The sequence below is a fragment of the Poecilia reticulata genome, chromosome 7, assembly GCF_904066995.2.
Source record: "Poecilia reticulata chromosome 7, P_reticulata-male-v2, whole genome shotgun sequence".
Taxonomy (NCBI): Eukaryota; Metazoa; Chordata; class Actinopteri; order Cyprinodontiformes; family Poeciliidae; genus Poecilia; species Poecilia reticulata.
In genome coordinates this window covers 4,053,497-4,076,305 of record NC_088836.1, presented here as the reverse complement: position 1 = coordinate 4,076,305, position 22,809 = coordinate 4,053,497, and the positions used below count along the sequence as shown (strand labels likewise).

The 22,809-nt window shown below is 39.4% G+C and overlaps 1 protein-coding gene and 1 long non-coding RNA gene across 5 annotated transcripts in view; one reads left to right on the top strand and one right to left on the bottom strand.

Annotated features, from left to right (window-relative positions):
- tns2a (tensin 2a) overlaps window positions 1-21,273 on the bottom strand; it is a 73,344-nt gene extending 52,071 nt beyond the window's left edge. For 3 of the 4 annotated variants that reach the window (XM_008412772.3, XM_008412773.2, XM_017305809.2), the window contains exon 1: window positions 20,673-21,273. In XM_008412772.3, coding sequence (XP_008410994.2) covers window positions 20,673-20,801 — 129 coding nt within the window. In that variant the 5' untranslated portion in view covers window positions 20,802-21,273. Of the gene's footprint in view, window positions 1-10,286; window positions 10,438-20,672 lie in introns of those variants that run through there. The other variant, XM_008412774.3, reaches the window with a different exon arrangement.
- Window positions 4,769-22,809, top strand: part of LOC103466883 (uncharacterized) — a 60,520-nt gene continuing 42,479 nt past the window's right edge. Inside the window, exons 1-3 of the long non-coding RNA XR_014088112.1 lie at window positions 4,769-4,917; window positions 5,058-5,141; window positions 5,229-5,405. This is a non-coding gene — a long non-coding RNA (uncharacterized LOC103466883). The remainder of the gene's footprint in view (window positions 4,918-5,057; window positions 5,142-5,228; window positions 5,406-22,809) is intronic.

Sequence of the window (22,809 nt, the reverse complement as noted above, 5' to 3'; positions counted from 1 at the left end):
TGTATATTTGCAGTCTTAGTCTTTTATGTATGCATGTGAGGAAGAAAAATTGTATGTGCGTGTGATATTTTAATAGTGAATATGCGCAATCTTAGTCTTTTGTATGTGTGAGAGGGAAAAATGGTTCTCAGTATAAAAGCAAACACCAGCTGAAAATGTAGCAAAGGTTGCAAATTTGGTCCCCAATTGAACAGAACATACTGGCCTATGAGGTGTGAAAATGCTCTAAGAGAAATTAGAAACCCTTAAAAGTGGTTTTGACAGGTCAAAACAAAACAAAAAAAGACACGAAAAGAGAACAGGCATGTGTAATCGGTCAAAAAATTCTGATCGGTGCACTAGAAAGTTATGAATTTATCCTGAAGCAGTGGTCCGTCCTCAAACTTTCCACATTTCAGCCAGCAAGATGAGTTTTGCGGCATCAACCATTGCTGCTTCAGTGATACATACAGCAGATTACAGCAATACAGCAAATTAACTGATGAGTTAATTAAAGCAAGGCTGTATTGAGAACACAAACAGCTTTTGCAACCGTCCTACAGTATTTATATCCATTTTCAGAGAGCATGCAATCAGTTTCCTCCATAAAATTTTGCAATCGTTTTGTGAAGTGTCCACAAACACAGGCATTAGCATCCTCATGGGGCCGCGGCGAGTTTAAAAAAGCAACCAGTTACTGTCAGCTGGGGCCACAGTGGTGATGTGGGCTGAGATATAAACACACAGAGGAGAGGCTGGCAGCATTCTTCCTGCTTCAGACACAATCACGATCACTATATAATCCAACCACACGCAATCATGGTCAGACAGTGATACACGACTCAGCCACTGAGTGCTCTATAAGGTGCTGTAAAGTTGCTCTATGCTGGTTCATGTAAGGCAACTGCAGGGGGAAACCACAACTAAATGTGGTTGAGGTTCCACTCAATGAACCTCCATTTCCAACTCTGCTAAACACCAATCTTTAAAATGTTAAGAGCTAAAACTCATTTCAGTTTGAAAAATTCACTTTCTTATGAAGGCCTTGCAGTTAAAAAATAAAACATTTATGCACAAGGTTTATTTAGGAGGAAACTTGTTTTCAGCCCCACACGAAGCCTTCCCAGTGCAATAAAAAAATGGAGGACTGGAAAGTCATCCAGACCACCAGCTGAATGCACCACATCGAGAGGTGCTTTGGCTAGCTACGATTGCCCTAGGGTTGTAATGAAATGTCACCAAATTTAAACAGTATGCTATATCAACCCAAGTTGTAAGCCATCTTTTGAATTCCTAAGATGCAGTTAGTATGACTGCGATGAAGCCGACACCACATTTAAATCATTTTTTGTGGCAACATTTGGGTGTCATGGTCGAAATAATAAATGTTGAAAGATCACAAGACAAGAAACAAACCATTTATATTTACTATTAGGAAATATTCTGCTACAACAAGAATCTTCCAAACATGATGCTAATTCCTAGCTTCTTGTAAGAATAAAACTGAAGGGCTATTTTACCTGTATGTCCCCTACTTGTAGTGATTTGTCTAGTATTTGGCCTCAGAACAAAATGAGTGGAATAAAAAGTGGATGATGAGTCCAGAAAATGATCAAAGCATGATTGTCAGATCATACAATCACTTCTGCAATGTGACTAAGTGGCTAAAAGTTTAGAATGAAAAGCTGCTCCTCATATCGACTTGGGAGTCCAGCAGAGGAAACCAGAATGGAGGACGTTTACAGCTTTGTGGAGGATTACAACACAGAAACAGCTGGTGGAGTCACTAAAAACAACCTGTAATGCCGAGCTCAATCCCCAGGATGGTAATTACTGTCACTGCTGCACTGAATAAAAAAAAACCTTTTCCTCTGCAAGAGCAAATCTGTATGAATCACTAGAAGCTTCTTCTGCAGCCTAAAAATAAATAACAAAGAATATTCCAAACACTTCTAAAGTAGCATGAACTATTTTACCTTCAAGTATCCTGTTCTACTCCCTCAGGAACCGAGGCATCCTGGACAAACCACTGCCAGCACACAACATGTGACCACTCATAGGCTCCGCCAGTCAGGGCCTGCCCACATTTCCACAGAAGTAACACGAGTTGTAAACAACAACCTGAACCCTCGCAGAAAGTAGCTGCACTTCCAAACACGCTCACGTGCAGATGTGCGTATCCCTGCAGACAGATGGTGAAAACAGACTGCAGTCCCTTTTTCCTTTTCCTGTCCCTATGTGCTCCAGGACAGACACCCCCACCCCACCAACACACCCCTACTTCCCAGGATAACATCTGCGACACACAACAAGCTCCTTTTTCTGATATTTTTAGCCTCTCAACGGGGAAAAAGGGAATCAGAGATTTCTGGAGTCAAAGAGTTGCTTTCTAACAAGACTGCCCACCCCTCGTCCCAAACCCTCTCGGCCTGCCGTCACACAACAGAAGCTGGATTCAACATTCGGTTAGCCGGACACAAACATGAAATTCACGAATGTGAAAAAACAAATAGAGAGAGCGCGAGTCATTCGAGGCCAGCATATCTGGAAACTCTAAAAATAGCACTGATTTTTGGACAGTGATGGACATTGTCTCTGACCAGACCGTTCTGACAACAGGATGAGGTACTGTGACCAGATGGTCTGATGCCATAGACCCCTCTTTCACTTATTGTGATATGATTCCCTTTGTCAGATCATTAGTTTCATTAGTTTCCATTGATCACATAATTGCGCAGTTTGACATTTCTAAAATAAATTTGCTGAATGGAAACACTGCAAACTCTCCTTTTCTCGATAAAAAGTTTTGCTGTCTGGATGAGGTGCTTAATTGGCTTAATTGAAATATAATTTCACAAAACTGCAATAGAAAAATTTGTTCACATCACGTGAGTCACATAATCAACAAACGGGTGTTGCCACTGTCGCAAACCACATGTGATTAAAATTGAATTTGTTATTTTATGGAAACATCACAACTGTGAAATTGTGTGTTTTTTTTTAACATTAGCAGAATATTGGCAAAGTTTTGCGCACATTTCTAATGTGAACGCAGCTTCCGTCTAAGCAAAGCCACGTTCCTTCACATGGCAGTCAGAGGGGCAGGAGCTTACAGTCTGTTCTGTAAAAGAGCTGCTGCTTAATTGCAGTTAATCACATGAACTTCTCTTGAAGATGATAAAATAATCAATTAAGGCTTCTTTCCTGACTAACTCTTAACCTAAATTGCACAAAATTTAACAAAATCTGATTTGTGCTACTTCCTTTTTCATACACCGGCTCCCTCAATTGACATTTAATTAAAAATAATGGCTGTCACATATGAAGTATAAAATTGCTTATTTTTTCAATAAACCCTATCTTCTGTTATCTAGCTGTCTTAGAAATGCTACTCCAGTCGTAAATCTGACACAGTATCTACAAAAAATAATAGATAAAACAAGGTGTTCTTTAGCCTCTACACTGCAGCTCAGCACGCTGAATGAAAGCTACAACACTTTTCCATTGATTCATTTGATTCTGTTTCAATCAATGGCTGTTTCAAAACTGTTTCAAAATGAGCAGCATGACCAAACTAATACTTAATCCATCCAATCTTGTTCTATTGGTGTAGAACAGCCAGAAAGAATACTTCTGAAACTATTGTTGAATATAACAGGTGTTCATCAAAATTGGAGACAACTTTAACATACACCATGAACATCTTACAGGAGAGCAACCAAGTTTTATGCCTTTGATCTGTAGCCCTCTTCTTTAAAGAAAGAAAAAACGTATGAAACATGTTTCATTTGAAAATGGTATCTTTAAGTGTTTATTCAGATATGTTTGTTAATTCCCATATTTTGCCTGTTCTTGAACTGCTCACTGGAAAGTTTCCCTTTTCTCTTAATGGACCTTACCAAGCTCCGCCCAGAAACGCCCCTCGAAAGTCCCACGTGACTTCATGTCTCACATTAACAGCCTCGCAGAGCTTAGCCTCTATGGCATTTTTCCGTTTCGACTGACTCTGCAGAGTATTTCTGAGTCGATTAGTGTAGCATTTCTGCCGGATTTTCACAAAATATCAGCCACGACAATGGACAGGGGAACCAACAAGTTCAATGTTGGAGGCATCGAGTGGCTCAAACACCTTGATGTCGTCCAAAAAAGATGACATGAACTTGTTGGTTCCCTTCTTTATGAAATAAAAACAGGGCAATGTATTTTAATGCTCGATATTACCCATCAGATACCGTTCCCGCTATGTTAAAATCACCCATCAGATACCGTTCCCCTTGTTTTACAGTGGGGGAACGGTATCTGATGGCCATATTTTACCCATCAGATATCGTTCCCCTTGTTTTAAAGTGGGGAACGGTATCTGATAGCCATATTTCACCCATCAGAAACCGTTCCCCCTATGTTAAAATCACCCATCAGATACCGTTCCCCTTGTTTTACAGTGGGGGAACGATATCTGATGGGCGAAATATGGCCATCAGATAGGGTTCCCCCACTGTAAAACAAGGGGAACGGTATCTGATGGGTAATATTGAGCATTAAAATGCATTGCCCTGTTTATATATATATATATATATATATATATATATATATATATATATATATAATTAAACATATATACATTTATAATAAATATAATATATGTGACATATATGTATTTATCATTACTATTATTTTTTTATTATTATTGTTATTAGTATTATTACTATTGGTTTCCTGCAAAAACGTGAAGAAAGTGACTACTTTGCCGAAACATATCGTTTGAACTTTCACGGTGTCCGTAGTTCCCTACGCGCGTGCTTTCTGGGTGCTCATCACGAGCACGCGCGTATTTTGCCGCGTGGGCGGGGCGGAGCGGCAAGAAGACGCAAGGGGAACCGTATCTGATGGGGATACGCTGATTGACGTAACACCGGCGCTTCACGGAAGATTCTTGTTGTAAGTTTGAGCTCTTAGTAATTGGTTTTAATGTTAGTATTTTTTATGTTATGTTTTGCTAAGCAGAAATTAGTGTAAGATGGAGAAAGAAATTATTCAATGACTGGCGCAGAAGTTTAATTGTGTCTGTATTCTATTAGGGATGAAACATGGACGCTGTTCCTTTAGCTTGAGCGGAAGCGTTGTGCTCATAATGGCCTTATGTTTCTGCACCGAAGTCTTGAGTAAGTGGAATTATTGCATTCAAATTTATTTAGGTCTTTGTAATATGTGCTATGAGCTAATTTGGGATTTGTATACTGTCTAAATAGTAGGCTTTGATGGGCTGCCAAGTACCGCTGCACCAGAAGCCTGGTAGACTTCACTCATTGCATGAGGTTCATCTCCATCCCATGTGCAGACAACAGAATGAAGAAGCCTGAAACTTCATTGGTCTGGACAAAAGGGTGTTTGCGTCGGATCATCTATCATGACTGTGGGTTTCTAAGGTAACTGAGAGTACACATTAGGAAAACCACACCTATGAGCTACAACAAGCGCACCTATAAAGTAGTACCATCAACTAGTCATAAAGGACTAAAAATCCCGGGTATTTCTGTTTAACATTAAGTGGTATGATTGGGCAATATGTCTTTTTTCTTTGATCATAAATATCATGTTCTCATGAGTTTAACATTTAGGTTTGGTTGATTTTTAAAGCAAAACTGCAAGTTATAGGTTACACTTTGATTTTATTGCATTTATGGGAGGTTGTCATCTCCGTAAATATCGACTAGCTAAACCAACTATTCTAAGCATCTCCTTTTGTTAAAGGAAAACTTTAGGTTGGTTGATATATATATATCAAGACACCATGCATAACATAGTTTATCTGGCCAAAGATATTTTAGTAAAGTAAAATAAATTTTAACTTCAGTGGGTGAGCTGTAGATCTTTTTCACTCTGGAAATCTCAGTTTCCCTAATTCATACATCTTTCTGCTCCATTGTTTGCTTGTTTACGAGAACCATGTAGAAGAGAAGAAAAGGATAACAAAGTTAGTTTTTAATAAAGTAAAGATAGATCTACTGTTTGGGTGCTTTATCACTCAGGGATAAGAAGAATATACGTATTTTGGGCACTGTTAATATATAGTTCTTATAGGGAAATTGGAAGTGGCTGAATCAGTATCTGCAGGTCAGAGATTCTGAGGTGGCGATGAAAAATATGACCTCAAAGCTTTAAGAAGAATGTTTTAAAGGTGCTCAACCACCCAAAGTTATCCATTCTCAACCAGTCTCCAAGTATATGCACTACAACACGCCCGGCCATTCACTGACATGTTTGTTGATTCTTGCAAGCTTGAATTCCACCCTCCATTGAGAGTCTTCCACCAGCATCTGGGTCCCTGCATCATTTGTTGGCATTACCTCTTGCATGTGCGTGTTAATAAATGGAAGTCAGCCTGCGTGTTTGTGTGTGTGTGCGTGTGTTTGCATTTATTCAAAGGGTGGGACAGGCAGTGCGGGAAACAGAGACTGCCTGTTCCTGTAGTGAGGTCAGCATGTTGCCATGATCCACTTCCGCTCCCCCAGTAGGACTTCTGGTCCAAACACGGCTGGGACATACAGAGAATTTCTTATTACAGCAACACCGACACTTCATTCTCTATACATATGATGTTAAATATAAATGTGCTAGGGTTAGAAATATTCCAGCTGTGCTATGATGTGTAGCATTTGACTTTACCCAGGGTAATGCTGTTGTCCGAACAATCTGAAATTCTTCTCTTAGCTTCTACTAAGTTCGAAGGAAATCCTTCTCATTCACGCCGTTTTAAAGCCGCAGATGGGAGTGAATAGCCACTAGTGTTGACCTGCAACCAGAGTAACTGCATGCGCCTCAAGGGAACATCAACCAGCCTCTGTTTCAGCTTCCTGGCTTGGCAGTGACCAGAGGGTGTCCCAAGTAAACACAACCATCATGTGCCATCAAACCTCTCAGTTACACCTCGTAATTACAAATATAGACTACCGACTGTACGCCGAACACAAGCCCCGGCATTGTATTTCTGGTCACCAAGTATCTCCATGGGACCAGCTGCCCACAAGCCTGGCTGGAAGGTGACACGCTTCTTTGAATTTCCTGCCCAGGTTTTCTCAGAAAGTGGGACTTTTCTACCTCAAGGCCACTTTCCAATCTGATTAAAATGCGCGTTGACGTCCGTTCATCCACATGGGTTCACACGAAAGAAAAATGACCGAACTGCTATCAGAAAAGGAAAGGTTGGAGAGGTTGGACAATGTTATCTAGCTGTTAATCCGAATCTGTTTTTCCTCTTGTTGCAAGTAGGATGGAAGCCAAAATTTATTGGTGGACATATTAGTAAAGGAGTCTGTTATTATTCGTTACAGTGGACCCCCGGTATTCGATAAGAGTAAGAGATCACAACCTCTTGAAATACTTGAGACCCTCCGATAAAAATACTTAGAACTGCCTACTTTAATGGTTTAAACACCAAATGTACCTTAATATGCATTAAAAACGCAGTAGAAGCCATTTTGGGACCACAACAGAAGCCAACATTCATAATATTTATATATATGCTGTTGGGGTAACAGCCAATCAGTGCCAAGGAAAGTGATTGGTGCTTCTGGATTTTCTGCTTTTATATATGGCAATCATTAGCATATCAGGTGGCTTTGTGCCTAGATATTTCAGCTTCTCGAGATGCATTTTGTTTTGAATATTGTAGATATGAGCTACTAAAAAATCTTTAAATAGCCAAAGTTGGAGTCACGTGCCACAGAGGAATACACAAATAGGTGATAAGTGAACCATGAAAAATCAGAGGTCTGGTGTGGTTCACTGTAGTTTTTTTTTAGGATCCCTATGTTTTTTTTTATGTACAAATTCTCTCTTTTAATCTTTTGGACAATTTTTAAATGTCTATAGTAAATCTACACCATCTTGTATAACAAGATCTTGCAATATTCAAACACCACGAAGTGAATTCTGTCTTTGCACCATGCAGTTGCTTAATGCATTTGATGTCATTCTTTTATGAGGCTTGGATGTGAAAGTCAGTGCTTTAATCTTGACAACCTGACATTATGTTTTGATGCTTTTTTTTTACGTTGGCAGTATAGAAATTCTTTGAAACGACCTTGTGTTGACGGAATGGATTAAGGCCTAATTCATACCTCCAAGTCTGTGCTACTCTCTGCTCGACTGCTAAGCTTGTATGGCGTGAATTTTAAATTTGCAGCTGTACCTGCCCACCAGGATCTGCTGAGACTCTTTTCATCCAACCCAGATGTTTTTGACTGTATTGGCTGTGCCAACTAAGACAACACAACTCCCATTCATAGGGTGGCACCAAACTAAATGGCAAATCGCTTGAAAACCAACTTTAATCAGTATGAGCTGATTAAAGTTATTTGCTAGTAGCAGACACTAACTACAGTTGAAATGTGAGCTATGAATATTTCATACTTGCATTAATATAACAGCAAAACCTTGGGCTGGCTGTTGCCTTCCTAAGCATTTCCTCTTGATTCTCCTGTGCCTCCTGTTCTCTGTCTCGGAGTTGTGAACATTGATGTTGCTATTTCACGTCGTTTTAGTTGTAGTTCGTCAATGGCAGTGGAAGGTGTGGGCAAAACAATTCAGTACGTGTTAACCACACTTCCAAATATTGACCAATTACAGCTGAAGCTAGAGGAGTGCTTAACCCTCCCGTGTTCTTAAGAGATGGGGTCATTTGAACTCTGCAACCTTTTCACTCTGTGCGCAGTCTGAGTTGGTTGCTTATGAGTTTTCATTAAATGTGGTTTTGGGAACTGATGGTATGACGGGACAACCCCCTCCACTTTCCACTGTCCAACTATGACATTTGCTGGGCTCTTCCTGAGCGTCGCGCTAAGACTATGGGAAGGTTAAGACATTTTACTGCTGGCAAAGATGTTGTAGCCCTACTCACCACAGGGTTGTTTACAGCACACACAGTACCCGGTAAGCTTAATCAAACAGGCATTACATTTGTCACAGCCATAGGTTAGTGATTGGGTAAAATAAGATCCAGTTGTTAAAACTTCAAGAGAGGCTATTTCTCCAGCAAGTAATCGCTTCTCAATAGCCGAGGATCCAGACCCACTGTACAAAGTAAAGCACAGACCAAGGGACTGATGTTTACCAGGCAAGTAACAGTGACTCTCTGACTGTGTGACGTAACCTCTCCATCTAATATAATTCGGAAGACTGAAAGGTACCTTTTTCTCCACTGTTGTAGAGATTTAGCAAAAAGAAACTGTGCTCAATTTAAATCTGTCTTGGAAGCTTTATAAAAACTGAGATCAGAAATCTGCAAAAAAAAAGATTTTCAGTGCATCTATGTGCATCACTTTTTTTTAAATAAATGAAGTTAAATAAATTAGTAAACATTTAATTTCCTTGTGTTTAACTTTAAAAATCAATACTTGTGGCAAAGACACAAACACACACAACTTGTGTTGTTGCTCTTGGGAAACCTTTGCACCATAGCTGTACATGCAAACACACGGAGTGTTGTCACAATTGTGCACCAACCTAGAGTACTACAGTAATGCTGGCCTATCTTTTAAAAATGACCCTCTAATTACTTTAACTCATCTGTGATTACACATGATTGGTCAAATTAGTTACAAATCAAAGACTTAACTCCTCCAACTTCATTATATAATGGTCACCCTGGTAATGACGAGAAACCTGCCTTCTATCCAAGTAGTGCAGCTGTTGCCCTTGGAAAGGAAATGTTGACCCAGATGGAAAAACATCGTAATTTAAAAGCAGAAATCATTAGAAAGCTACACCCAAATTTTACACTTTCAAAATAATCAGAACCAACTAGTTTGCCTTTAAAATAACCAGTTTCACAAATATTTCCAATGTAGTCTTAAAATTGCTCATGAGCAATAGCTGAAACATTGTGAGTGTGTGTGAGAATGTTGAACATGTCACATGACCCTCTGTTCATAACGTCTAATGTCAGCTTAATGAAGTGCGACACTTTGAGCAAGTTCCCAGAGAGGGGCGGCAAGAAGTCAATGCTTCTCCCATACAAATACAATGAGAGAGAGGAAAAGACAAGGTAAAATATCTGTAAATGAAAAATGGAGTCTAGAATTTGGTATGCAGATCCAGTTTTAACCCCCAAAAATCCTGTATGATAGTTTTGTAAAACCACTAAAGAGCCCAACTCTGAAGAAGCACTGCTACACATAAAAACTCCTCATCCTACATCCGTCTTCAACTCTGTTAACACGCATTCAGACCTACAAGTCAGTCATAGATAACTTAAAACCAAACCCTCCAAACTTCCCGACTTGTCTGACCCCCTCTCCCAATCTTACCTTGCTCATTTTCCCGCTCATCGTGTCCCCTAGTTTCAGACGCAGCGCCTCATTCCCAGTGAAGCCATCTGTAACATGCTCTGCTACAGATTGTGTGAGGTAACTTGTTTTCTTTGCTCTGGTTCTCCCTGGGATCTGGGACTGCGAGGTGGAGCTAAATCCATGTGTGGAGTACTATTACTGTGAGCTAAAAGCCTGATTGGTCGCTTCCAGGAGGGGAGCGTTAGGGTCTGGATTTCAGATTGGCTGAATTGCCCAATAATATAGTCAGCGGAGAAACTTCTTAGTTTCAAGCCTTCAAGCCCTGTTTTTGTGCTTGAAAGGGTGATTTTTATTCATCATGTTTTGTGATTCAAATTTAAAAAATGAAACCTATTTAACTCACAACTTTGACTTTTAGACACATGGATGCCAAATTTATAAGGATGAATATATTTAGCTATATTCATCTTTACTTGTATTAAGAGACTGATAGTTGAATCACCGTAGAAGTTTATGTAATGATAAACGGCTTGTAACACTGAATGCACTAAAATCGCAAAGTTCCAGTCAACAGTTCAAATTAGATACTTAAAAATCTATTTAAAAAAATTATTTTAGTGCTGTGGTACATTATTTAACCAGACTGAAACTTCTCATATATGAAATTGTCTTCTGAAAAACTTCAAAGCTGTATATTTAAAAAATAGTATTTCACTGTGTGGTCACATCTCCATCTGATTTAATGTTTGTTTGCTGATAGGTTTTATGCAAATGAATGGTTTAAGTCTAAGTCATAATCATATGCCGTCTGCCTTTCACAGTGAGGATTATTGTGACTACATGTTCAATATATTACATCTTCATTTTATCATCTTAACAATATCAATTTTATGGAGCATTAGAGATCTAAACATTGAGAAAATCTCTCTTTATCCAACTCTTTTTTTCTTTTCTTTTTTTTTTGCTCTGTAAAAAGTTCTCTGTAGTCCGTTCTATGCATAAACATCCCAGCAGAGGCAGCAATTCTTCACTGTGGGTCAGTAGCATGTCCTAGTGGTGAAATAGAAAATTGCAACTGGGAAAAAAATTAATAGTAATTTATCAACTTTATCCAGTTTTTAATTAGAACTTCTCTGCATCCAAGAGCTTGAACTGTTTAACTGAATCTTTTAACTGTAACTTTAGATTTCAGTGTTTGAAAATTGAACTAATCTTTCCAAATTTCTTTCTGCAATAGTAAAAGCATTTATTTTTTTAATACATAGTTCAATATAATTAAAGCAAAAAAGTGCTTATGGTCAACATCACCTTATACTCATGGATGAATGCACATACATTCCTTTCAAGTTGCCCGTCTCTAACTGTAAGCTCTTAATATTCTCCAGTCTGAGACTTTTGTCTACTGCTACAGTCTTAGTCACTTCCATATGTGTTGCACTCATGAGAAGGCTGCACAGTATAGTAGTGCCAAAAGGCAGTTTGAGTTATGACATGTGTAGTAAGCCCCCCCGACCTCCACTTACCAAAAAGCATGTGCAGTAATGCACTCTGTTCTTTCTTCTCAAAGATTTCCAGTTCATGACTAAAAAATGGAGAACTACAGAGCCCTGCTAAAGGATTCATATGCCTTAAACTTCTACACATTCCTTCATATCAAAAGCACAAGCTTTAATGTATATTATTGGGATTTTATGTATCAAAAGGACACAGGATAACACTTAAATGTGCAACAGAAAAAAATATTTTACAAGTATATACTGGAAGTGTGGTGGACATTCGCAGGCCTCAGATGTTTGTTAATGAGATTGAAAAGTAACAAAGATGGAAGAACAACACAACAGACAGGTCAGGGAGGAAGTTGTCGAGAAGATTAAAGCATATCTGGATTCTTAAAATAATGTCCAAACCTACATGGTCCTGTGTAAAAAAAGAAAAAATAAATAAGTAAATAAATAAATAAAATTAAATAAAATTTAAAAAAGTGATTGCCTCCTAACCATAATAACTGGTTGGGAAACCCTTAACAGCAACAACTGCCATCAAGCATTTGCAATAACTTGCAGTCTTTTCAAGCTGTGGAGGAATTTTGGCTCAGTCATCTTTGCAGAATTGTTGTAGTTCATCCACATTGGACGATTTAACATGAACAGCCTTTTTAATCTCATGCCACAGCATTTTGATAGAATTCAGGTCAAGACTTTGACTAAGCCACTCCGAAGTCTTAATTTAGTTTTTCTTCAGCCATCCAGATGTGGACTTGCCTGTGTATTGTGGATAATTGACCTGCTTCGGAATGCAAGTTGGTTTCAACTCTTTCAGAATGTTTTGGCGGAAATCATGGTTCTATTGATCACAGCATGACTTCCAGGTCCTGAAGCAGTAAAGCAGCCCAGACCACCACACTACCACCGCCATGTTTTACTGTTGGTATATGTTTTTTTTCCCCAGTGTTACTGTTATGCCAAATGGGACACAAACCTTCCAAAGAGTTCAGATTTTGTCTCGTCAGTCCACAGAATGTTTTCACACCACTGTATCCCTCCAGCACTGTGCTGTAAGAAATATTTCTGTATTTGAAAAACGGTAAAATTGACGGGAAAATTTCATAAACTATGAAACAATTTAAAAATGTTAACTTGATGCAAAATGGTAATTTGCACATATCACATTTGTACATTTACTTTATAGGTAAAACATGTTCATTTCTTAACTATAAATTCTGCAATCACAATGCCATCTAACAATGGAAAACAATGTTTACCATTCAGTCACACTGAATCCCCATAAAATGCATTTCAAATTGTGGCTCTATTGTGGTAGAATGTGTATAAAGTTCAGTTGGTATGCATGAGCAGAAATAACCAGAGAGGAGGAGTGGATAAAGAGGTGAAAAAAGGTGGACTAACAAAATACGAGGGGATCAAGTGAGACAGGAAGTCGGTGCTTGGTCTGGAATGAGGGGTTAACTTGTGGGTAAAGTGGGGGAGGGTCATTTTGGAAGAAAGTTGTGGTTACTGTGTATGGAATATGAGTCCAGGATGATAAATTTAGACATTTTATACTCTTTTGGTAAACACAAAGACTGAATCATGAATCTAAATGTCACTGCACAGCAAATGGTCCCAGCTGACGACAAACTGCGAGATATTCCGTGTTGCTTGACAAATTACAGGGAACAACAGGTGGGCTTCTGCTCTGTCTGCAAGACGGAATTTACTGTCCAGAAGAAAAGGAAGGCCTTGGACCCCTCTTGAAGGTAAATGGGAAAGAGTTGGTCAGAGAAGGAACCCCTGGCCAAGAGGAAATGAGGCTGGAAAGGGTGGGTTGAGACAGGGGCAGGGGGCTTTGTAGCTTGACAATGATGGATTGTACAAGACGGCACTAAGCCAAACCTGATCAGGTACTGCTGTTTAAATGTGCAAAAAACCTGGGGAAGAGCACATGAGATACAGAAAGGATACAACTGACCACTTGTTCGCATTTGATAAAATCCTCTCTGTGAAGACCTCGGTGGGTCCAGCTCAACATTTTTGCGTGTCAGAAGAAAATATTTTGGTGCATAGTTTCCCGGGAGAGGGTGTTTCTTTTCAGGGCGGAGCTGGGATTTGTTGGAGACGTACTGAGGGAGGAAATGGTTTGTGTCTTTCCCCCTCTTTTCCCTCGATCAGCTTTCATCTGTGTGACTGCTACATGAAAACAAGCAGCATTCCTCAAATCCATCTTGGAGTTTGGGACAGATCTTTATTTGCAAGCCACAGGAATCCAGTCTACAACAGTCTTCCCAAAGGCACGGGCTTTATTGGGGGAATTTACCTCCTTTTTTCTTCCCCACACATCAAGGAGTGTCAGGGTTGCATCTATTTTCATTCTGTTGAGTTCTTTGCCGTTCTTAGGGAACGCGGCGTGTGTCTGTATTTAAGTCTCACTGGTCACTGTTCCTTCCTCTGACGGATCTGTGTTTGCTCTGAATGCTTGTGGCTAAAGGCGCCTATGTTGGTCATCTAAACTTAATCTTGAAAATAAATTACAGGAATATATAAAACTCTTGACACAAAGCCAGGTTTCTATATGACTTGAAAGTTAACAGCATGTGCAAGTAAAGGCAAGAGAGTATGTGTGCAGTTTTAAGTTCCTGCTTACTAGAAGAATCAGCAAATATTTTATGTCCAAATGACACCCTATTTCAGATTATGAAGTTTGAGTATGTTTTTCTGATGCAAAAAGAGCCTTTTGAGTCATCTCATCAAATACATAATGATCAAGACATGACCAAAAAAGGTCTTTCTAATGAGAATGTATCAAATGGATTTATTTACTGGTAATACTGAAAACTTTTGTCATAAGTTTTCAATATGGATAACAAATATCATCCATGAAGAAAATATGGATCTGCTTGTAAGCAACAATAAGGAGCGTAAAACACATTTTGAACCAGGGTTAGTCAACAATTTGAATCTTAGCTTCACAAGATGGACCAACCCAAAGTCAGCAGCCAGACCATTGAGGTGTTGTCTGTGAGCATAACATTTCTTAAAAAATGCTTTTGTTTACTATGTTTCCTTTTGTCATCTGTCAGTACAAAACATCTGCTGATCTCCACAGATATGATTATGCTAAAATGGAAACTTCTCTCTGCTAATGAACCTTCAACATGTTTGCTCAATATACAGAGCTGCTTCTCCAGCTATTTGTTTCTTGGTGTCAGTATTTGTGTTTCCATTAACCATAGAAATGCAAAAATTAAAATGATAAAAATTTGCTTGATGAAAAGACGGCAATTTCTAAAAAAAAAAAAAAAAAAAGTCATGTTTTTCAATATGTGTTTGCGTTGGGATGAGGTGGTTTTTTGGACATATCGAAACAGATGCATTTCACTTAACTGCAATGGAAACACTCTTCGAATTACACAAGTTGTGTGATCAACAGTTGGCTATTCTACGGGAGAAAACCACAAAGACGACGACAGGAAGGAGTAATATGATTTTTTTTTTTCTTACAACAGTGTGCAGCTGGCTCTACACAGCTGCACACAATTCATAAAAAGTTGTTATCCCAAAGTATTGAATCCATCGCTTTTCGGTAAAATTGCCGACTACAATTTCCCCAAAATGACGCACGTGTAGCTACTCCCAAGTACAAAGGGTTTGTCGCTCCAACGTCTGAATAAGATTCCGACATCTCCGTTTTAAATGCTGAAATATTTAAAATAAAATCAATAGATATTTTTCAGGATTAAAGTTCAACATACAAATATTAAGAATTGAATGGTGTTTCAAACAAACTCAGTCTGTTAGGCATTAGTCTGAATTGCTCAGGCTTAGAACCATGATGAAAACATTTTCAGAATATTCCATTCAAGTGTCTCTGAAATTTAAATTAAATTTCCAGAACCAACACTTAAAACGTTCTGACTTCAAGGAACATTGTGACTTTAGGAAGTTCTATCCTCCTGCCATCATACATATCTACACTAGGGAAACTGACAGCTCTCCTAGTTAGTGTTACTGTGAAAGCTTTAGAACAAAGCTGCAGGCACACTGCTCTCCTCCCTCTGCCAAATGAAGTTGGCAGACTAACTTCTGTATTTATGTTTGACTTGCATGTGAGTCCGCCAATGACTCTCTGACTTGTGCCCTTTGGAGCACAAGTCAGATGTCTGCTTGCCTGTAAAAATGTAACTCTCAGATCAACAGAGGTGAGTTAATAAAAAGAAGTCATAGCTAGTGAGTGTTGAGGACGAAGCCCAAAATGTGACCGTTTTCAATCTTTTTTCCAAAACTCAAAACATTTAGACCCGAACATGTATCCCCTCTGATCTATGACTCAACCACCTGAGCAGAGCATGTGGACCTTATTTATTTATTTTTTTTAAAGGGGCAATGTTATATGTTGTCCAGGCACACTGTGTCATTTTATAGCACAATCAAGAAACTGTTACCTTCAGTTGCTGCGTGTATCAAATATGGCATAAAATAAATTTTACTTCCTAATTTTACTCCCTGAAATTGGGCCTCTGTCTCTTTCAAAACTGATACCTCTGTAACTCTTCCTTCAGGAAGTCATCACAACATTGCTCCTCTATTAACCCTTTCACAACATTTTTCACTGATTATACCACATGATTATACCACATAATGAGCTCAGATAGTGAGCTCATTATATGGCTCATTAATTAGCTAACATCAGCTCCACCAGATGTTAGCTAATTACTTCTGACTAGTCTTAAGGAGATGAGTGAGGGAGACATGGGGGAGAGCTGCTGTGTGAGTCGGAAGAGGAGCGTCATACTCGGAGGTGGAGCTAGGTCCCCCAAGGAATCAAGATAGTACTCTTAGTATGGTTTTGATGACAGAATGATATTATTACAAGCTGTAAAGCTCCAAAAGTCGATTTTACAGAATACTGCCCCTTTAAAGCTATTGACTCTTGCTGCCATGTGGTGTTCAGATCCAGAATCCAACTGTAAAAATGTTTCTTTTTTTACTGACGCTCTGCTATGCAAGAGTCCTGGCATAAGGAAGCGTAATTGTTGAAAAGAATCCCGTTATGAGTTTTCTGATACTTCTACTCACTGGATCTTTAATTATTTCTTCCTGAGGCCTTGTAAAAATAAATAAGAATTTAATGTGAGGAACCTATTTATATTCTGAGAAACATCTCTTTCCCAATATTGTTGGCATGTCTTCAGTTCATTATGCAATCATGTTGAGAAATGTTTTTTTTCTTGTTAGTCTAGAAAGATCTTGGTTTGGTCTACAAATATATACATGTGGTTCATGCCAGAAAAATACAAACAAATCATCAAGTTCACGTTTCTGAGCCGCAACATGCCTCACGTGTCTTCTAAGACATTAACAAATTATAACTTTAAAAGAATGTATCGTTAGAAAAACGACCATAAATAGATACATGTTTGTCTCCTCTTGCTCAGGATAATTTGGATCCGACCAGTTCCCACACCCCTAGTCGTCCGGGTCAGTCACCACAGGATGACGTAGTCCAGAAAGCTTCACATTCCCACGCTGCTCTGCATGTGATACAGAGCCACTGGGACCAAATACACACACAGGCGCACACACATACATGTAGAATGTTCATAGAACACGATGAAATGGAGCCACGCTCCAGAGCATTGTGACTGTGGGTCAGAGGTCGGAGTTCTGAGTGTTCTACTGGTGGCTCCAGGGCAGGCGGCCGGCCTGCCTGTGTTTACATGACGATAGCTTTGCGGCATCGCTATGGTCGCCACAACAGAGCCATTGTAGCTGCGCAGATGTGCTATGATGCCATGATTATCCACATCTTTTAAACAAAGAAAATACATTCTCGCATTACTTGGAAAGGGAATTTTGTATTGTGGAATCCAATACTTTCCTGTACTCAAATCTTTCAATTTATAGTTTAGTTTTCCTTCTCTATATAGGGCGAGGTTGCAGAGGAGGTCTGCAGTCTATTACAAAAGCAATCGGGTCCGACTGCTTTTGCACACCACCAGCACGTTAAAGCTACAGTATGTAACTTTTATAAAAAAAATTATTTACATATTTGTTAAAGCTGTCACTATATTGTGACAGTGTAGTGTGAGATGATCTGTGAAAAGATCAATCTCCTCCACTTACCCCATGAGCTGCTATTGCTGTCTTCAGAAAAGCAAGGCTTCTGGTTAAAAATAACCAATCAGAGCCAGGAGCTGGGTCTTAGTGTTGTCAATCAACATCATGTACTTTGTGCTAAATGTGCTAATGGTGAAGAAACAACTTGCAGTGACAGAGAAACAGTTTATCCGCCATCATCAGTGGGCAAGGTATCTAGCTTGAGCATCCACAACAAGCTCTGCTAGCTGCAGTGTATCAAAGAGCAAGAATAGGATCTCCTTAAAGAGGCCGTAATTCAAGACATCAAATTGCAAAGTCAAATTTCTTTTTAAATTAAGTAGTGTTTGGCATATACAGCATTTTTACAACAACTGCAGGTAACTGTTTCTTGATTATGCTATAAAATGACACGATGTGCATGAAAAATACTTAATATTGCCCCTTTTAAAGATTACAAAGCAGGAGCGAAGACTACAGCCTGGTGTGAGATGTTTAGTGAATTGAAATCCATTTAGAGCTCATTAGCAAACTAAAACCAGATGAGACATGGCAAGTAAAACTGAAGAGTACTTTAAAAGATAATTACTAATCTACAACCAGGTGTGAGATGATTAGTGAACTCAAACCAGGTGGGACATGGCTAAAATAGGACTAGATGTGAGATCATTGACATTTTTAGCTCATATTTTATTAACTCATTTAATTGAGTCAAATGCTTTAATTACTTGTTCTGTTGCTGTGTTTGTAATATTTAGTTTTTATCAAACATGTCTCTGTCTTGTAAATGTGATCATAGATCTCAATGAGACAGCTCCGCATAAATAAAGGTTAAATAAAAAACAAATGTTTAAAACCAAATGAAACAATTTTTAGTATCAAACAGCGTAACAGAGAACACCTTGAACTAGTATCAGGTGGGAGATAATTATCAAAATAATGTCAAGTAGGAATACGGTAGAAACGAAATTTGTCCTACGATAGAGATCTGCAGTCTACCGGCTAACCACGGTAATGTTTGTTGATGATGTAACCATCTGGAATTAAAACAGAGCATGCAGGAAGCAGCCTGGCTGAGAGTACCAGGGAAGAGCACATTAAAAAGGCAGATGCGAAAACATCAATTATCTGGACCTGGTTCGTGTTTAACTCCCGCAGTCTTAGCACGATGCTCAGGAGGAGTGCTGCATATGTCACGGTCAGACAGCTGGGAAGCGATTTGTAAAAACACACGCAGGATTGGTGCATTCTCCGCCGGGACATGCACGAGATTAGATCACAGGAGGGTTAAACAGTCAAACCAGGAGCAGAAAAATTTAATTTGCAAAGTGTGTGAAAGAGAAAATACAAGCAATTTGCTTTACCACCTTAAAACGGCAAATGAAGTCAAATGAATATCAGCAATGATGCTAACTACAAGTTCCAGTCACAATACCTGGAATAAAAAACAGGATTTAATGCAGACATCCATTACATTAAGGTTATTGTGTTCTATATAGAAATAGATTTTTTATTTTTTTATTTAACAATAATTAAGCCACTTAATCATTGTTATGCTGCTGCTCAAGATTGCCAGGTCTCACTTAAAATTTGAATAATTTTTAAGGAAGACTTGGTAATGATGGGAAGCAACATAAAACAAAAGTTACAAACAAATAACATCGATGAAAATGAGTGTTAATACAAATATATACATTACTCTCAATTAGTATGGGATTTTGTTTCCCTTTCTATTGTAAGTTACCATATTTTTCAGACTATAAGCCGCTACTTTTTACCCACACTTTGAACCGTGCGGCTTATAGCCAGGTGCAGCTTTTCTGCTGATTTTTCTTCAACCACCAGGGGGCTCTTTAGCAGGAAATGAATCATTGGAAGTCAAAATTGAAAATAAATGAATGCAAATTTTCATTTAGAACAAGCACATGCTAGCAGAATGGAAAAATGTCTTCAAACTCATATCCCCTCATTATGGAAACAACATGAAGAAAAAGATGCAGCTTTTAAGTTGAGGAGTATCGATCTGGCAGTACAGGAGGGAAATAGAGCCGCTGCATGTAACCTCGGCGTGAACGAATCCATAGTTTGGCGTTGAAGACGCAGAGCTGCATCCTTAATAGCAGATTTATTAAGGATGCAGCCCTCTGCTGTGACCTTGTGGAAAACCAGAGATACCAGCTTATAGCCCGGTGCAGCTAATATATGTGTTTCCATTTTTTTTTTTTTTTAATTTGTAGGTGCAGCTTATAGTACGGTGCGCTTTATCGTCCAGAATATACGGTATACAAATCGTATTGTGATGCACATTGTTACCACCACCCATTGTAATATATATAGTGATATGAATTTTATGCCATATCGCACATCCCTAAAGCCAAGTGTGAGAGAGTCATTTATTTCAGGTGCGAAATAAGTAAATGAGAACCAGGTGTGAGACAAAAACAGAAGAAATTACAACCAGAAAACAAGCTTGTGGACAGAAATTGGATACATCACAATATTAGCCCTAAAATATAAACCTTCACGATGATCCTACGAACAGATACAGAACCATACAACTGCAGTCATATATTGAGCAATAACAATCCCAGAGATTTTGACAATATCTACACCGTATCCTCAGGATTCCTCAGCCATGTGCTACAAATGGTTGGAATAACATGCTTTTTCAAGACTAAAATCAGAGTGTAAGCAAATCTCAAAAGTAGCATGTGAGGCCTTATGGTGCAAAACATAATAAACAGACCTGTGAAGATCTAAATAAAGTCTCCTCCCACACACACGCACACACACCTAGTCCACATGTACCAACCTTAGTGAGCCTCATCCTGCTGCTGTCACTCCTCTCCAGACTCCTTCTCTTCAGAGACGAACTTTGGACCACCGGCACCGGTTGCACCTCTCCTTCTCCACACCAATCTGAGCTCAGGACACAACCCATATAGGTGATCGGGGTCCAGTAGTTTCTCTCTCTTTCCGTCCGTTCACCCTGCGAGTCTTCTTCTCCACCTCTGTCCTCCTGGGCAGCTGTTTTTGTCAGCTGGAGAGGAGGAGACCAAGGCCCTTCCCCTTTTCCTGTCTCTCTTTCTGGAGTATACACTTTCTCTGCCCTTCTCTACAACTTTTATCAAAACACGCTCTTTTAAAAACACCTCGCTTGCTACCTCAAGAATCCCCCAACTTTGTATCGTAAAACACGATTTTTGTTGATTGGCCGCCTCCTTTTCTCCCTACATCCCTGGTTCCTCTTTCAAAGCATCAAAACTCAGATTCATGTCCTCATCCTGCACTTCCTTCATCTCCGTCTCCTTTCCCGGTGCCCCCATCCCGAAGACAACGTGCGTCTCTCCTTTTCCCCCCTTCGTCTCACTCTCCTTCTGCGTCTGCCCCTTCTGCTACGGTTGCCTCACTCTTACATATACAATTACTTCTCTGTTCTTACCTCCCCACCCATCTCTCCTCCTCAGCTCCCCTCCGTTTCCTGCTCCCAGATACAGGCAGTCACTCCTTAGCCCCAGCAACAACACATTGTTGGTATTGTGCGGGGGACGACCAAGAAAAACTCGGCAGCTGTTGGGATGCTGCGGGAGGATCCAGTGACTCAGGGTGGACTGAGGGCCTCTCTTGTTTACCCTGCAGTGGTCTCTTTGTTGCAGACAGAAAACGACTTTCTTGTCCCGAAGATTACCCACCTATTCAGTGAAATAACGTACATGTTATAAGATAGGGATGCCATGTGTGCTTTTGACTTTTTCTTTTTTTCTTTTTGAAAAGGTAGGCATGTTGATTAAAATGACGTGTGAAAATTGATTTTGCTCCTCACAAGCTCTTTTCTGTTGTTGATTGCTTTTCCCTCGAGTGTTTTGGCTAGTACGCAAGAGCTTGTAAGGCTTGGAAGTAGGAGAACTGTACCCCTTAAAAGGCAAATTCTTGATGATCCTCCAAAATCCTCCTCCTTTTCCTCCTCCTCTTTCTCATAACTTTGGATTGACTTTCTACATCTCCCCTGTTTCTCCCCTGTTGTTTTCCTTTCACTCAATGTCCCCCCTCATGCCTTTCTTTACTGCATTCAGACTAAACACCAAGGCACGCTCACCTAAAGTTAGCCCATCATATCCCTTTTACATTGCATCTTATATCCATACACTGGGCCATCCTTTGGTTGACACACTTATTTCGCTTTCCTTCAATCCCTCATTTTTCTGTGCATTTCGGTTTCAGACATGAGCTCAGGCTGCAGACGGTGTTTACAACAAGCCCCCTCCTGGTTTTACTTGCCATGAAATTAACTCCTTCTAATCATCTCCTGCCAGTTTTAAAAGGATTTTCTCCAACTTACACATGGTGGTACACGCAGCTTTAAATATAAAAATAAACCTTTAAAGTTTAAGCAAATGTTCCTCATGATATTCCATGGGAAGCAACGTCATGCACAACATGTAGTTGTGAATGAGTCACTTGCGTCACCCTGGCTGGATGTGCTACCGCTCTTATCAAGAATGAAAGAGGTAATTTGATTGGTGTCCAGGCTAAGCGTCTTAACTTTAAAACAAACTCCATGAGTTTCAAATAGGGTTGTGGTCAGACCATGCCAGAAAACTTGGTGGAAACCCACTTTATCCAAGCCTGATAAAAATGATAATTTGTACAGAGAGCATGGGCTCCTTTCTGTATAGATAAATGATTGCTTCCTAGAGGTGTGGACTTTGTTGAAGTTTGAAATTCTAGCTAATTGCTAACTTTTGGCCTTGATGTATGTAATGTGTCAGTTCGATGCTATGAAGCTTATCAAAAATTGTCTGCGGTATAAACGACCATCCTCCACTTCCACTGGAAAAAAATCCAGCTCAATGGGAGAAAGCCAAGACAGAGCACTGAAGGGAGATGAGAATCGGGCACAATTACACAGGATGGCAATGGTTAGGCTAACTTTATACATTCCAAAACCA